The sequence below is a fragment of the Astyanax mexicanus genome, chromosome 3 (assembly GCF_023375975.1).
Source record: "Astyanax mexicanus isolate ESR-SI-001 chromosome 3, AstMex3_surface, whole genome shotgun sequence".
NCBI lineage: Eukaryota > Metazoa > Chordata > Actinopteri > Characiformes > Acestrorhamphidae > Astyanax > Astyanax mexicanus.
In genome coordinates this window covers 4,133,031-4,151,036 of record NC_064410.1, presented here as the reverse complement: position 1 = coordinate 4,151,036, position 18,006 = coordinate 4,133,031, and the positions used below count along the sequence as shown (strand labels likewise).

Below are 18,006 nucleotides of genomic sequence, written 5' to 3'. Positions count from 1 at the left end.
ATGTGGATTTCATTTTCCAGCAGGATTTGGCACACTGCCCGCACTGCCAAAATTAGCGATTGGTCTTATATAATATTAAAATTTTCTGAGACACCAGCAGAGCCTGAGCCAATCCCAGCAGTCATTGGGCAGAAGGCAGGATACACCAAGGACAGGCCACCAATCCATTGCCGTGTCCATCTGTGTTTTATGTGAAATTGATCACTAGACACTTTGGAAATCATTAAGGACTTACAGTATTTCACTATATTATTGTTAAACTCATACATTGATAAAATTCATAAATTGGCCAGTACTGAGTGTAAAAATAATTAATGGTAAATGGGTACAAAAAATTCCCATTTTACCAAAATTTGACATTTACTTTAATCAATTTATGCATGAGCTAAGCTTACACTTAATTACAGCAAACTGGGAAACTCAACGTTAGTTAAACGGAACAGAATTAAAATCTTAAAAGAGAACATCTTGCCCCCCCACAGCCCCGCCTGCCATCTGGGGTAAGAAGCCCCCTTATGGTGAAGCTTGAATCAATTTGTCTTCTGTTTTACATATTCCATAATTTAAGCCACGTAATTTCTAGTCTTAGCATTTTCAAAACCTGCATTATTAATCAAAGTACAAAGCAAAATGATGTCTTGTGTATGTCTCGGTGATTTCACTTTGTTTTAATAAGCTGTGACACAAGACAAATGACTGCGAAGTAGCTTTTATGTCAGCGTTTATGTCTCTACTAACTGAAGCTACAGTATATTAACAGCGCCGCTTCCTCCGCCTCGCCTTTAAGCTGAAATGGGTATATTGGAGACTGCAGACTCAGATTCATTATTAATATACTTTCAAAAACTACCATATAGGTTTTCATTTCCATTCTGCGTCTCTCCTCAGTAACTGAGCGTGCTCAGTGTGATTTTGTATTTGTTTTAGAGGAGGATTGCAATTTAATACAATTTTCAAAATGAAAGCAGCGATTAAGGAAGTGTAATACAGAATTTAAAAGGTTTTAAATCGTGTAAAGACACAATGTTTTTGGCTTTTTTTAATTAAAGAGGTTTGATATACAGTATTATGTAATATGGATGCAGTGGAATACTGTTGGTTGGTATAGCAGGGATTAGATTAAAATAGATCAAAAATAATTCTGGTATTGAAAAAAAAAAACAGAGAAAGAGGTTTAAAACTTCCTGTCCTTTAACACATCAAAGCAAGTTGCTAAACATCAGTATATAACGTATGCACATATAAAAAATTAGTTTTGTCGAACAGCCTATATGAGCCTATACTTTCAATGAAGTTTCTCCAGCACTAAGGCTAGGTGCAGCAGCATTATCACTAGCCACTAGGTACAGCACTAGACATTTTGCTGCTTAAAGTTGAGTATATTGGAATTTAGCCTGCGTGTATAACTTTTTAAAACAAGCTATGTGGGATGAATCACAAGCTAATAGTGCCTTGGTGCACTGGAGAACTCAGGGAAATATTGGAAATCTTTTCTGTTCAGAAATCAAAATTCAGTGAAATAACCCTGTCTTTTGATGACAAAATTTTTTTGCATCTTGGCACATTCTCCTCCACCAGTCTTTCACACTGCTTTTAGATAACTTGCCCGAAAAGCACAGGTAGAAGCCCAGAGCAACGCAACATCAGAAAGCGGCATTACTGCCACTGGATTGGCTGCGAAGGAAGAGGAGGGGCTTGAGGGGATTATTTTGGTAAAAAGTGCATTATTAACCCAAATAAACAGTTTTCAGGAGAGATTAACAACATGGTGACACCTTGTTCCTGTTATTTCTAAACAATACTCAATTATTTTGAGTTATATACTGTACTATTTAAACTGAGATCTTTCAGTTGAGTTCCATGTCGAGAATTGACGTGTCGCTCATCGTCTGGAAGTGCAAACCACCCCAAAAAATCAGGTAGAAGCCCAGAGCAAACTAGGTATCAGAAAAAGAGGCATTACTGCCACTCGGTCACGCAGCGCCAGAGAAAGTGCAGACCCAAGCCCATGATGCCACTTTAGATGAGGAGCTCGGCTGAGTTAGCAGACGTGAGCTGATCAATGAGTGGCCAAACAAGAGGCGCTGTCCTCAATCAGAAGAAAAAGAGGAAAAAGACAGAAAAAAGGCTTGAATGAAATGCTGGAGATCACTCAGACAGGGCTGGGACAGTTTTCAGGAGAGATTAACAGCATGGTGACACCTTTGTTCCTTACTAGTGTCCCATAAATGAGCCTTATAAGCCTTAAAATAATCCGATGTTTGCGTAAAATGAACATCGTTGTTTTTTTTTTTTTGCATCTTGGCACGTTCTCCTCCACCAGTGTTTCACACTGCTTTTAGATAACTCGCTCATCGTCTGGAAGTGCCAACCACCCAAAAAGCTCAGGTAGAAGCCCAGAGCAAACGCGGCATCAGAAAAAGAGGCATTACTGCCACTCGGTCACGCGGCGCCAGAGAAAGTGCAGACCCAAGCCCATGATGCCACTTTAGATGAGGAGCTCGGCTGAGTTAGCAGACGTGAGCTGATCAATGAGTGGCCAAACAAGAGGCGCTGTCCTCAATCAGAAGAAAAAGAGGAAAAAGACAGAAAAAAGGCTTGAATGAAACGCTGGAGATCACTCAGGCAGGGCTGGGGCTGGCTCCGGAGGAAGAAGAGGAGAGGATGAAGTGATGGAGGGGATGGAGGGGTGGGATTGAGTGAAGTGGAAATGCTCAGCAGGGAAAGAGAGGACAAGTCTGGAAAGTGAATGCCTCGCAATCAAGTGACGCGAAACGCTGATGAGAGAGCAGCATCAGGCCGGGCTGTACTCTTCACACGGCCAATTCCAGCCGCCCGGTGATTGGGTAAATCTTTCAGATCTGGCTCTGGGTCTTAGACGCTCCTCATTCGCCATCGAGTCGATACAGAGCGCTGGTCTGTATGACATATGGAGCTGAGGGACCTTCAGAAAGAAGCAATTAGCAGATAGGGGCTTACAGAGGCTGGATGATCGAACACGCTCAGAATCCGTGACGGGAAACGTGAGCTCTGGCTGTGACTTGGCGGCCAAACAACTTATCATTCTGTAAAAGCAAGATACTGCAAAAAGCTGTTGTGTTGATGTTAAAAAAATCTGTTGTGGCGATAAGTTACTGATAATATAGTACTGAAGCTGATATTGGTGGTTAGAAAACATTTAAAAGACGTTCTACTAGCAGCACACCTGGTTTACAACCCTTAACTTACTTAATTCATTGGTCAATAAGTTACAACTTCTTTGGTCAACTACATTTCATTTCTCCAAACACACATCCAGTCCTGATCTCCTGATCTCACTGGTTCGAATCCTGTTCATGCAGCTTGCCATCAGCTGCCAGAGCCCCAAGAGGGCACAATTGGCCTTGCTCTCTCGGGGTGGGTAGATATATCAGAAGCGAGTCGCTGCATTTTCCTCCGAGCTATTTTGATATTTAGATGCTATTTGATAATGTTCAAAAAGAGGCGGAGCCTGACTTCCCATGTGTCGGAGGAGGCGTGTGCTAGTCTTCACCCTCCTGATGTTGGGGGATTAGTAGAGACAGGGGGAGTCCTAATGAGTGGGTTGGGTAATTAGCCGGGTTAATTTGGGAGAAAAAGGAGAAAAAAAAGACTACCTTTATAAAGGGTTTATAAATGGTTTACAACAAGTTAATTAATGGTTACTAATTAGGTTGTAAATGCTTTAAACCATTAATAATCAGTTATGTGGCTGTGGGTTCACTATTTGGCAAACAACAGGTCTACGTACATTTCTACGTATGTGTTATAACTGATTACTAATGATTTTTAAGGCATCTACAACCTAATTAGTTACCATTAATAAACTAAACCATTTATAAAGGTAGTCTTATTTTAAAGTGGTACCAAAAAAGAAAAAAAATGAATACACATCCATTCCTGAATTAAAGCCATCAATGCTTTTGGGGCACCATTAAAAAAAAGTTTATTAATAGTTATTAATTAGGTTACAAATTATTTAAAGCAGGGGTGTCAAACTAATTTTAAACGAGGGCCACGTCGGCCTAATGGCTGTCCTTAAAGGGCCAGATGTAACTTATAAACCTAAGAAAATGTGTAATATAAAATGTAAGTACTCATGATATACTCATGAGTATATTACTTATTCAATTAAAACTCTACAGTTGCATGGAAAAAAATAGGTTTGCCTGTTGCTCGGTTACAACATAAAGCCTTTGAATTTGTTTAAACTCCATCAATCAAGTATCAAACTATTCAAGTGAATAAAAAAGAACATTAAACACAAGTTATAATATTAACTCACTGATGAGAGGCTTAATTAATATGAAATCAAAAATTGTGAGCTGCTAAGAACATGTGTGACAAATATAGCCTTGCATCAAACGAATAACTTCGCAGGTAACACAGTCGACATGCATTGTGGGAAATGTAGGTTTCTTTTTTTATTATTTATTTTAAGACACTAAGACCATAGAAGGATGTGGAGGGACACATTTGGCCCATGGGCCTTGAGTTTGACACATATGCTTTAAAGCCTATTAATAAGCAGTTAATAAATATATAACAACACATGAATAGAAATGGCAACAGTAAGCTGAGAATTAAAAAAAAGAAAAACATTATGATTCCACACTCTTTCATACTGTCAAACCTCAGATATTTCTAGATACTGATCTTACTTTGTGTTTTCTTTCTTTTTTAAAACTTTTTTAAAATTTTTATTTAAAAAATATATATATATTTATCACCAAACTGGACATTCTTTTCGCCCATCTTTGCTTCTCAAGGACTAAGCCTTCCATGGCTTCCATGGCTTTTGTACCAATCAATGTCCTTCAATCAATGTTTAAAATCACACCTCAAAGTTACACCTCATTACTAGCCCTTAAATTCAAGATATGAGGATTACGAGATCTTAGTTTGCTTGGAAGAGAGTCAAGGACAGTTGGACAATAAACAGAACATAAGTGTCCATCTGGTCAGTGTTTTTATAAAAGGACTTGTTGTATTATTGATAAAAAATAAAGTGGCATCTGCAGCTATGCCTGTATAAAAATAAAAAAAAAATATATCGAACAACATAAACAAATGCAAAAGCTGTCCCAGGACCTGATCACGCTGTATCATCAGGGACAGTCTGTACACTTCATTCCTCATTACAAAGCCCATTTAATGGAGCAGTGATGTAAACCACGGGCACTGGACTAAAGAGAGAGAGAAAGAGAGAGAGAGAGAGAGAGAAAATAGTGATATGGTCAGATGAGTCATCCCCTTCACCATTTTCTCTAAACGTCTTCAAATAGAGACCAGAAGAACAGCACAGGCTGTTCTGAAAGCTGTACTTTTATAATGATGAGGTTCTCTGGATTTGTCTGTGTTGTGGAGGCCATTGTGCTAACGTGGATTAGCTACCCCTCGAGCAGTGCAGTCCAGTGTCCTCTTGGATGTGAATTAAGTCATTATTTAATTAGGACAAGATATGACTGGGGGCACTTGAGAAACATCAAGAATGTAACGCGCCTATTCACCTCGGCAGAACTAGCAATCAATGTATCAGCGGTAAGACGTTAGAATTTCTGAAAATCTGAGCTGAGAAGAATTCCTCCTAAATCAATATTGTAGTTGCATTTTGTCAGTCATTGGTGCATTACCAGGCGATGTAGTGGCTTAGTGGTTTGCACGTTTCCTCCCAGCACTGGGGTCTTGAGTTCAAGTCCCAATCTGGGTGAGGTTTCAAAAAGTTACAATATCATTGAAAAGTTACTTCATTTCAGTAATTCGGGGTGATCTGTTTAATTTTTTATTATTCATTGTTGATGATTATGGCTTACAGCCAATGAAAACCTAAGAATCAGTGTCTATAAAAAATAGAATTTATATAAGACCAATTGGTACTTTTGGCAGTTTGGGCAGTGTGCCAATTCCTGCTGGAAAATGAAATCTGTATCTCCATTAAAGTTGTCAGTAGCAGAGGGAAGCATGAAGTGCTGTAAGATTTTGCGGAAAAATAAAACTGCACTGACTTTAGACTTGATAATAAAACACAGTGGATCAACAGCAGCAGATGACATGTCACTCCAAACCATCACTGATTGGTGGAAACTTCACACTAGCTTCAAAGTATAATATTCTATATATCTATCTACATTTAGGACTTGTTGATGTTTTAGGTCATATTTATACAGAAATATGGAAATTCTAATGGTTTAACAAACGTTAATCACCACTGTAAGTAATAGGGGGAGTCCTTGTGAGGTTGTGGGTTAAATCTCCCACAGATGGGTGGGACCTTTTGACTAGTGACCAACCACAACAGATCCTACTGGTCAGACATTACATAAGAAAGGGTTAAAACTAGGGTTGTTAACAATAAATTTAATCAGTAACATTTTATTATTTTATATTATTATTTTTTAACACAAGTTAATTACGCCACCAAGTTTGTCCCTATCTTCTGCCGTAATTTGCCCCACCCCCACCCAATACACAATATTCTTTTGGCTGATTGACTGAAAGATCCAAAACAGACAACACAATGACAGAGGAGACATCCCCCGGTGTGTCAAGTCCAGTTGTTACCCTCCAGAGACGGTCTTATTTTAAGACGTCCAGCTCCGATCTAGATAGTGAGCTTTGGGGTAGGTGAAACATGAAGCACATGGAGCAGATAGGACACTTGCTTATGTATTAGTACATACACTATCCAATGCAGCACCAAAGCACATTTATGGCGTTACTTACAGAAATAAAATAAATTAAAGAAAGGTGCTCTTAAAGGGGCAGTGTGCATATTACTGAATGATGGCCATTTAAATGGTCATCCCCCTATTGTGAGCATGTGTGCAGTACCAAACTTCCAACTTCCTGAGATTTTTATACTGTGAATTAGAAATTACGTTCTAATTCAGAAATCCTTACAAACAAACTGACATGTTTACAATAAAGAAAAACAAGGTTTATTATGCATTCTTTATTCCAGCGCCCCAGGTTTGTTTTTATTTACCCTCAAACATAAAAAAGTATATAGTAGTATTTTTTGTGACACTACTAATATAATTATAATTTCATTTTACATTTCTTACATCAATTCTTTTATTTACAGTACATTTAAATATTTACTATAAAAAAATTGCGTCTTAAGAAGAAGAAAAGTCAGTTTAATCGCAGTTCATTTTGAATCGATTTACACTTTTAGTTAAAACACGTTTCCTATGGATCAAACACTGGGACCTGTGCAGTTAAAAGTTAAAAAATCATTTTTGCCCCATCATTTAACTTCTACGGTATATTTGTACGTGTTTATGATGTATTATCTGTTCATTACGAATAATATCTTCCTTTTTAGTTACATCTCTAACAGTTTAATAATAGGCCAAAATAAGACGCTCTGCATGCGACGCTCTCCATAAATCCGCCAGTGGAATTTGATTCATCTTAATTTTAAAGACCAAATAATAATTCAGCGAGGCTGTCCCCCTCAGGAGGTCGTAAATAGAGTTTAGGAGCAGCAGAACTGTTTGTACCGTCCTTCTTCAGAAACTGTTGGAGTAGCAGCGCGGTGAAGTGTTTATTATGGCAGGAGCTGCATCCACCCACCTGAAGTCCCCCACAGAGGGCTGCGTGGATATCATGCTGATTTTTTTACATCTGCATTCATTTTTAATTATTAATATGACCTACTCCTCCATCTGTTCCCAGGGCCCCCTTCTGAAAGTCACAGATTAAAGCCGACCGCTGCGTCGCGTTCAAAGCTAAAGCTGAGCATTATACGCTAAACGATCCGATCTCATGGGCGGGAGCTTAACTACCAGAGACCAGCTATAGCAAATCCCAAAAGGTGGAAAAATATGTTAAAAGGGTTAAAACTGAAAACTGAAAGCAGAAGCATTTCTGAGTGGAGAAGAGAAAAAAATATTGTGTTTAACGACCATTCCTGCTAAGCCTAATATATTCATTATATATTTATTCATTTGCGGGAGTTCTTCTTCTGGACACGTCACACGTCTTTACGTACTTATGTCAAACATACAGCCTCTAAAAGAGGATCTGGCTCAGTTTTACTGAACGCGAGCGGCTGGTGGCGCAATGGAGACTTCAGAAGAGGAAACTCAGAGCTCAGTAGCTCATTCTTCACTCATAGTAAAATAAAAAAATAAAAATGAAGGAGTGAAGCTCAGAAGCTCCAAAGCCAAAAGGGAACGAGATTGAGTCCGTGATAAAACCAGGATTATTATCGGATTTGCGTTTAAACAGTGGAGAGAGCTCTGTGACCTGAAAGGGTTCAAAAGTGATGCATTTCCCTCAGCAGTTTATGACTGAACATAACCTGGATTCGGATTCATCCGCTCTGAAAGGAGACCGCATCACACCCGCTCAGTTTTTTAAAAAGATTCTTCTGCATGCTCGGTGTAATTATCTATTCTCACCAGAGAGGGCACTAAAATCAAATCCCCAAATCCCAAAAGTTACGGACAACAGCTTTAATATTTAGTTAAAAAAAAAAAATATATATATATATATATTTTTTTTTTTTTTTTTTTCTGTTCATTTTAAATAGCGCCTTCAATTTCGAAGACATCTCTAGCAGTTTGCAAAAATATAAAATCAATATAAAATAGAAAATGTGATGTATGATTATGCTGTTACATATCAATACATGATATTGATGTAAAACACAATTAAATAAGATCCTAAATTAGTGGAAAAAAATAAAACATTTTTTTTGGCACTCATTTTTCCCCACACTTTGAAGTATCTTGGTGTGTTTGTTTTCACTGTGAACCTCTACCTCACTCTACCTCCAGCCTTGTTATGTCACACGAGCACAGTCTGTAGTGTATAGAGCGCCCTCTGTTGCTCCAAGTGAGAAATGCAATTACAGTTAGCTGTTATTAACAATTTTATTACCGCTATTTCGATGTACTCATCATAAAAACAAATATCTAGATCAAATAAAAAATATCTTAAATCTAAACCTTCGAGGCGCATGTCGACCAATCGACACCCATTGCTGTGTTGGTACTTATAACATTCTACTGTAAACTTGTGACCAGTTAAGTTCTTCCTAATCATGTATTTTGGGAATAACATGCGATAAAACAATCAGAGTTTGGCAGATTGCAATTTCAATGGCGCAGCTACTTGAAATTTATGTGGAACAGTTCAGGCAGTAGCACACTTGCGTTTTCCGTTGCCAAGATAGCAACACACCCAGAGAATTACCTGAGCACAACTCATTTTAAGACTATCGCACACATCGGCATGGGTATATTCATAGGTAGAAGGTATAAAAATAGACTGCTGGTGGAGTGTAAGATAGCAATGAGCATGACGCATAATGAAAGTTCGATTAGGAGACTCTATTGGCAGTTTGCTGGTTTGCAGTAAAATCAGTACAGTCCATTCCCTGCAGTTCTGTCGTTAAATTGAATGCATTCGTTTCAAATCCTTAAACTTTTAAGAAACGTTTTTTTAAAGATTTCAAGGCAATGCAATGCAATGAAGGGTTTATTATAGCAAGAACTGCATCCTGCTACATACCTGGAGATTCCCACAGAGGGCTGCGTGGTTATCATGCTGATTCCTTTACATCTGCATTCATTTTTAATTATTAATACAACCCACTCCTCCATCTGTTCCCAGGGCGCTCTCTGAAAGTCACAGATTTAATCTGGGTTTTTTTTTTTTTAGATTCTCAACAGCAAATTCTTTGCAGCAATAAGACATAAATCCTGGGTCTAAATCGAGGACTTGAATCATCTTTAATAGGATTCAGAATCTTCTGAATTGCATTATATTGTGTTTTGTAACTCAGACACTCTCCCAGAGCAGCTTTACAGAAATCTAGGTCTAGACGCCGGAAAGGAAATCTATGAAAACACAGAGGAAGCCGAGGCTCAGAGGGGAAACCCATCCTCCTCTGGGTCGCACCAGATAGTGGGATAATCAGATATGTACAATCCTCTTAGAAACACATTAATCATAAATGAGGCGGCGTGAAGCCGTTTGTTTGTGGGCTTTAACACGACCTCAAGGTCACGCCTCAAGTACGGCCAAGTTTAAAGTACTTAGATGAATAAGTGGGTCAAAAAACTAAAAATAAGAGATCACTTCCGTTTCTCTGATTTTGCTATTTATAGGTTTATGTTTGATTAAAATGAACATTGCTGTTTTATTCTATAAACTACAGACAACATTTCTCCCAAATTCCAAATAAAAATATTGTCATTTAGAGAACAAGCTCATATTCATAAAGTTTTAGGAGTTCAGAAATCAATCATTTTCATGCATTTTGGCATCATTTTCTCCTCCACCAGTCTTACACACTGCTTTTGGATAACTTTATGCCTTTACTCCTTGTGCAAAAAAAAAGAAGTTCATAGCTTGCTTTGATGGCTTGAGATCATCCATCTTCCTCTTGATTATGTTCCAGAGGTTTTTAATTTGGTAAAATCAAAGAAACTCTAAACATTTTTAGGTGGTTTCTCATTTTTTCCACTGTATATAAATATATCATTGAAAAGTTACTTTATTTCAGTAATTCAGTAGTTCAAAATGTGAAACTCATATATTATATAGATTAATTTATTTTATCATTGATGATTATGGCTTACAGCCAATACAAAACCCAATAGTGAGTATCTCAGAAAACTAGAATATTATATAAGGCCAAGTCCTGCTGGAAAATGAAATCCTGCATCTCAATAAAAGTTGTCAGCAGAATGAAGCATGAAGTGCTGTAAGAATTTCCAGGAAAACACTGGTGGTTGGAGAGACATGTCATCTGCTGGTGTTGATCCACTGTGCTGTATATCAAGTCCAAAGTCAGTGCAGATACAGATGGAGATACAGATTTCATTTTCCAGCAGGACTTATACATTTTAAATCACTGCTTTGAAAGGTTTACTGCATTTACTAGTGTATAAATAAGAATTCCCTTCACTCAAGGTCTTGTGAAGGAATTTTCACTTTACTCCACATTGTACTATCTCTCTCCAAACAAGGGTTTCAGGGTAAATGTAAGGCTGCCCCATGAGAGTAAGTGTTGTGTGCTATGCCAACCACAAGGTTGTATTGATGCTGTGACATGTCATGACATCTATTCGACATTAGCATTGCAAAAATGTACTGTTCCGGGCTTCACTGAGTGCTGCGAGAGCCCTGGCGCCGTAGAGAGCAGCGAAAAACCCATCAGCTACACCAGAACCCCTGACGACACTGCAGGGCCGCAGCGGGGAGTCGGTGTCATGCCCTTAAGCGCAGAAAAAGTGCTAAAATGTGCTGTGCCAGGCTTCAACAAGTAGCGCAAGAGGCCAACTCCTGAGCCCGTGAGTGCGGCGGAGGGCAGCAAACACCCAGCAGCCAATGCAGAAGCTCTGCCAGCTCAGTGGAGGAGCAGCGGGACGTGGAGAACCTCTTCAGCCTCGCCTCCTGCAGCGCAGGGTGGTCAGCAGGGCTGAACATCTGGGGTTGAAGCCTGGCACAGGTTCATTTACATAATGGCATACATTAGAGATTGTGGTCCATGTTGACTAGAGTGCATCTTATAGTCAGTGATGGGAGTAATGGCGTTTAACCCTTTGTGTGGTGTTCGTATTTTTGTTACTCGTTTACTTTGTTACTTGTATTTAATTCAGCAAAATTAAGCAATTTTACATTAAAATGCTTTACACATGCTTGCTTCACCTAAATTGCAAGCAATATAAACAGCTTACATGGTTAATATTTGCCCTTTACCTTTCTTATGTTACATTTCTTTTAAAAAGTGCTACTCTTTTTTTTATTAGTTTTTTTTTAATAAAATGTAAAAGAAAATGAATTAAACTCAAGATATGAGTAGAAAATTTGTTTAGTTTCAAATTTACAAATGAAACAATGTTTATTAGCCCTTGGGCTAACATACTGTATGTAATATAAATAGGTGTACAGTGTGTGTTTATTGAAAATGTGTTTTGATATATGTTTTTCACAAAAAATGAGCTAGAAAGAGTTCAGGTGCAGGTATTGTCTTTGCTGTCGTGCACTCTATTCATCTGGCTTATGAAACATGCTCTGAGAAGGTGGGGGGGTACGGGGGGTGTTGGGGTGGATGTTACAGGGTCGAGTAACACAAAAGTAACGCAATAGTTACTTTTACTGGTAACTAGTTACTTTTATAGTGGAGGAACTCAGTAACTCAGTAACTCAGTGTTCAACTGCACTACCTCCATTCTCCATCTCCATTACACACACACACACGAAGACTGTACATTTACACTGTATATTCTATTTCTTATTTGATTGTATTTATATGTATCTTTATATTTTATATTTTATCTTTTTTAACTTTGTGTATTGTGTAACCTGCTGCTGGATGCCAAGAATTTCCCCCCGGGGATCAATATAGTATCTATCTATCTATCTATCTATCTATCTATCTATCTATCTATCTATCTATCTATCTATCTATCTATCTATCTATCTATCTATCTAACTCAGTTACTCTTTTGGAGAAGTAACTAGTAACTATAACTAATTACTTTTTCAAGGTAACGTGAGCAACACGGCTTATAGTTTCTACAGATTTTTTTAGAAGAAATTTAATAATGCAAATCTCTCGTTCTCCCACATCCCAAAGGTTTTCTGCAGGATTCAAATTCTATATCTAATATCCAGATTAGATCATTAGACTAGGCTTACATTTCTCCAGTCTTTAACTGTCTAGTTTTGGGGAGTCTGTTTTTTTTTTGTTTGTTTTTTGTTTTTTCGCTGCAGCCTCAGCTTTGTGTTGTTGGCTGACAGAAGTGCAACCTAACGTGTGTTTTGTGCCTCAAGATTGGATCGGTCTTGACCATTCCCATGCATTTCTACCTGAGAAAAAAATAGATAACATACAAAAAAAAATAGGGCTTAAGCCTCCGATTATGTTCATTTGTCAGAAACAGTAATGGTGTTCCAGATCATATTGACCCGGTGCCTGTTTCATTATCCTAAAGATGTCTGAAATCCAAAAAATCCCAACAAACAGTGTGAATATTTAATTACTAAATATAACTCCATTACTAATTATTCTATCAAGATTTAGTGCAATGGTGTTCCTCTAACAGTACCTCTAACAGGTAGTTTTTAATTTGTTTAAATTTTTTCGTAAAAAAAACAAAAAAAACGTTTAAACATTTTTTTTGCGTTTCACTACTTTATTCCTTTTGAAAGACCAACATATAGTTTTACATTACATTGAAACATAACATGGGGTGGTAATATGTTGCAAATATGTGGGATGAACCATTTTCATATTATATGTTGATTACTCTAATTAGGACAAGCAGTAATACTGAAAAAAATACTTTTAACTATTTTTCCTAGATCTTTAAACTTTAAAACGGGTCAATTTGACCCAGAACATAACAGGAGGGTTAACATGCTTTGTTGAAGTTGAAGTATCAACTTCTTCAGTTTTTAGTCAAGTAATGCCAGGTTCACAATACATGACTGGTTGTGCTGTAATAGTGAGTCCTTCAGTTGTTGAGATTTTCAAACTACGTGACTGGTCGGAACACTGGGTCACAAATTACACTATTTCTCGCTGTGTGAAATCACTGACCGACCTGAAAAACATGTTTCGTCACAAGAAAACGCCAGAAATAAACACACATATACTGCTCCTGACTCCCAGTCACCGACTGAGTCAGATATTAAACATGTTAAATATTTGCCAGGCATCTGAAACTTGTTGGATATCAGTCAGCGACGATATCGGAGAGCGTGTTTCAGTAGTTTTTGTCTGCGATTGAAAAACTGGACTAAAAAAAATTGTGTAAAGTGAATTTGGCATAAAAGTGTAAAAGTACTACTGGTTTAAAAAATAACTAAAATCTAAAAATGCCTTTTTTAAGGAAAAAAGCCATGGCAGAGATTCCTATAGTGCACTACCACCCCTCTTTAAAACACATTTTTCTAAAAGCCATAATGACTATAATGTTCTGTTATTAAAAGGTTAATGTTGATAATATAATTTGGGATGCACTAGGCTGCTCCCTAGTGTTTCAGATAGATAGATAGATAGATACTTTATTTATCCCGAAGGAAATTTAGGCTGCATATATTTCCATTCAAAATAAATGTATTTTAGTAGAAAGCAAATATATTTATATTTAAAGAGTCTCTGCACATATCATCTTCATACTAGGCTACATACATCTGCTATGTTCTTGCTGGATCATATATAAGAAACCAATAGCTTATCCAACCACAATCTGATTCACACTATCTGGATGGAGAGATTTATCTGGATGTTTTTTTTTTTTCTTTTTTTTTGGATGACGAGAAGCCGGAATAAATAAAAAAATGAAATAGGAGTAACAAAGCTATTTTTAAAATGTAAGAAGTAAAAAAGTACAGATACAGATTGAGTAACTCAAAACCTTCAAATTATACATAAAAAAAAAAAGTTTTTCTAAAAGAGATTTGAATAAACAAATGCGATTTTTCCTGCGCTGTGAGTAAAGCCCTGGTTTATCCTGCATGCTTCTTTCACCACGTCACATACAGCTCTATATCGCATTGGTTACACTTTGAAAGGTTTGATTGAACATTTGAGCATTAAGGTATGAAATAAATCCGGGCACAAAGCCCAAGGTAGTTTTTCCTCTTTAGAGTCAGCGCTCTTTCCTCTCTTTCTGCTCGTAGGAAAACATTGGCTTTGCCAGCACAAAACAATTTTGCAGCTTATTATCTGTAGGCGGCCTTTATTTCTCTTTATTGCCGGTGAAATTGGAGGGTGTGTAGATTTCCCTGTACGTTAGATTGGATTGGATTAACCCTACGAGCTGCTGTGATTCAGTCGGGGTTCCTTATGTGTCGCTATGTTCAAACGAACTGGAATAAATAAAGTCAGGGTGGTTATGAAGCGAATCCAGGCCTTATATTCTTCCTTTCTTCCTCTCTTTTAGGACCTAAAGGACAAGGTGACTCAGCTGCTCCCCCTGCTGCCGGTGCTGGAGCAGTACAAGACGGACGCTCGGATGATCCTGCGGCTCAGGGAGGAGGTGAGGAACCTGTCGCTGGTGCTGATGGCCATCCAGGAGGAGATGGGAGCCTACGACTACGAGGAGCTTCGCCAGAGGGTCCTGCTGCTGGAGACACGCCTGCACTCCTGCATGCAGAAACTCGGTGAGGAAAAGTGGGCTTGTAATATGATTTTTATGATTTTTTTTTCAACCAAAGAAGCTTATATTTACCATAATTAAAATACCGCATTTTTTTGCACTATAAGACGCACCAGAAGGCGCACTATGAATAAATATACAGGGGTTGGACAATGAAACTGAAACACCTGTCATTTTAGTGTGGGAGGTTTCATGGCTAAATTGGAGCAGCCTGGTGGGCAATCTTCATTAATTGCACATTATTGCACCAGTAAGAGCTTGAAGAGTGTGAAGGTTCAATTAGCAGAGTAAGAGCACAGTTCTGCTCTAAATATTGCAATGCACACTATAACATTATGGGTGACATACCAGAGTTCAAAAGAGGACAAATTGTTGGTGCACGTCTTGCTGGAGCATCTGTGACCAAGACAGCAAGTCTTTGTGATGCATCAAGAGCCACGGTATCCAGGGTAATGTCAGCATACCACCAAGAAGGACCAACCACATCCAACAGGATTAACTGTGGACGCTGTAAGAGGAAGCTGTCTGAAAGGGATGTTCGGGTGATAACCCGGATTGTATCCAAAAAACATAAAACCACGGCTGATCAAATCACGCAGAATTCAATGTGCACCTCAACTCTCCTGTTTCCTCCAGAACTGTCCGTCACCACAATAAATTATTGTGCTCTAAAACCAGGTGTTTCAGTTTCGTTGTCCAACCCCTGTATACTTTCTGGTCTATTTTTTATACATAAGACGCACTGGATTATAAGGCTCATTATGCAACACTTGTAAGGAACAGGGGTGTTGCCATGTTTTCCTTCAAATTCAGCATGTGACCTGTAAAGCTAAGCTGTAGAGTTAAGTAAACAAAACTGTAATTCTTTAAAAAAAAATGTTTATTTGGGTGAGTAAACCGCAGCCTTTAAATCTGAATGACCATTTTTATTATGCATCTACGATTAGATTTTTCCATTTATAGCTTAAATGTGTTTCTTTGAAGTAATATGACACACCAGTCCTGCTTACAATTTTATAAACACTTTTAATATGGTAATTACTGTGGTATGGGCGAGGATGATGTGTCCGTGAACTTTGACGAGCAGACACATCACAATATGCAGATCAGTCAGTCAATAATACCACCCCCCCGCCTTCTGATGTCACTGCTCAGCTCAGCCAACTCTCCCTCCTGCCCCGCCTCTAAACCCATACATCACCCAGTGCCTCTCCCAAACTACCCCTCACATTTTTTTTACCCTTTTTCAAATTTAAGCTGAGGATGGAGTCAGCATAAATCAGGGGGGTAGTCCCTTTAAATAGCTTCACATGTTATATATCAAATGACATTGCCATACCAGTTACAGACAGGAACAGCCAACAATCACACTAATTTCTACACTGTTAGATGCGGAATAAGCTTTTAGACTTTAAATGTACCTGTGATTTTAAAGCTCATCACACACAGTTCTATGTTTTATAAAGCTATGTCCGACTGTGTAAAACAAAAAACTGCAATTACTCTCCAATTAGGTAAGCGCTCTAAAGCAAGGGTGATGAGAAAACGGCGTCCTAACGAGATAATGCGCATACTGCTCTCTTAATTATGCGCGGGGCTAATTGGCCTTGGAGATGCTTGATAAGCCGGTAACCGTGCGTGTAATGTGAGCCGCTAAACTGGCAAATCCCACAGAAAAAGTCCCCGCAAGGGGAGGCCAAACTGATGATGTGACAGAAAAACTTACAGCGCACCTAAAGTGTAGCCGTCGGCACCGCGGACCCCCCCGCCGCCTCGGCGCCGCTCCACCGAGACCCACAGCCCGGCTTAAAGCTACAGAATCAGACTTCAAATCCAGAGGAGAAGTATCGCTCCTCCTCTAATCGCGAGTGAAAGATGGTAGCCTGCAATTAGAATTATGCAAATCACACGCCAACAATTACGGAATGGAATTATGCAAATCGCAGCACATTCTTTATCAGCTCTGTAGCTTTGTGCTTCTTATCAGCCGGTTTGTTTGGGTGATATGTTTAGATTGCGCTAAATAACCCTCTTAACATCTTCATAAATAAGCTCGATAGCTTTAAATGAAAACCAGACGACAGAACAAAAACAGAAAACAGAACAAGAGCTGCTTAAACAATTCATTATTAATATAATACACAATACACTGAAAAAAATGATGCGTAAAATTGACTTAAAAAAAGTTTCTGCATTTGCTTTTTTTTTTTAAGTAAATTTAATTTCATGCAAATTTAAGTAACTTCAACTCGGTTTCAAGACTTAAATGTTACACAGAGTAAATAAGTGAACTGAACTTCAGTCAATCCTTTCTTTTAGTAAACTTTACTTTATTTCTGCTTCATACTATATTACCTAATTACAATGACTTCATTTACACAATATTATTATATATAATTTTAGTTAAAACACACATTTAAATATTTACATAATCTCAAAAATGTATTTTGTAAACAGATCAAGTCTCACTGTCTCAACACACGTGTCAGGGTGCGGGCAGGAAGGACGAGGAGAGCGGATGCAAATGCGAGTGAATTTATTACACAGATAACAAAAGACAAAAATAAACAAATAAACTGAAACGAAACTGAAAACAAGAATTATGGGGAACAAAGACGCAACCATAACAGGCTAACAAAGCACAAGAACCGACACGAGGGAAAGGGAGCACGGACTATAAATAGTGGAACACACACACGGGAAACAGAGAACACCTGGGGCTAAGGGGCGGAGTTACAAATGAACACAGGTGAGGGCAAGAAACACTGAGGAACACGGATCACGTGGGAGACACACTCACAGTCACAAGCAGAGACAGGCACAGAAAAGGTAAATAAACACAGAAACACGAGAACAGACA

At 38.3% G+C, this 18,006-nt stretch overlaps 1 protein-coding gene across 2 annotated transcripts in view; it reads left to right on the top strand.

The window, feature by feature from the left end:
- The window catches only part of olfm2a (olfactomedin 2a), a 176,590-nt gene that overhangs the window by 147,262 nt on the left and 11,322 nt on the right, over positions 1-18,006 (top strand). For both annotated transcript variants that reach the window (XM_022668003.2, XM_022668001.2), the window contains exon 4: positions 14,931-15,150. In XM_022668003.2, coding sequence (XP_022523724.1) covers positions 14,931-15,150 — 220 coding nt within the window. The remainder of the gene's footprint in view (positions 1-14,930; positions 15,151-18,006) is intronic.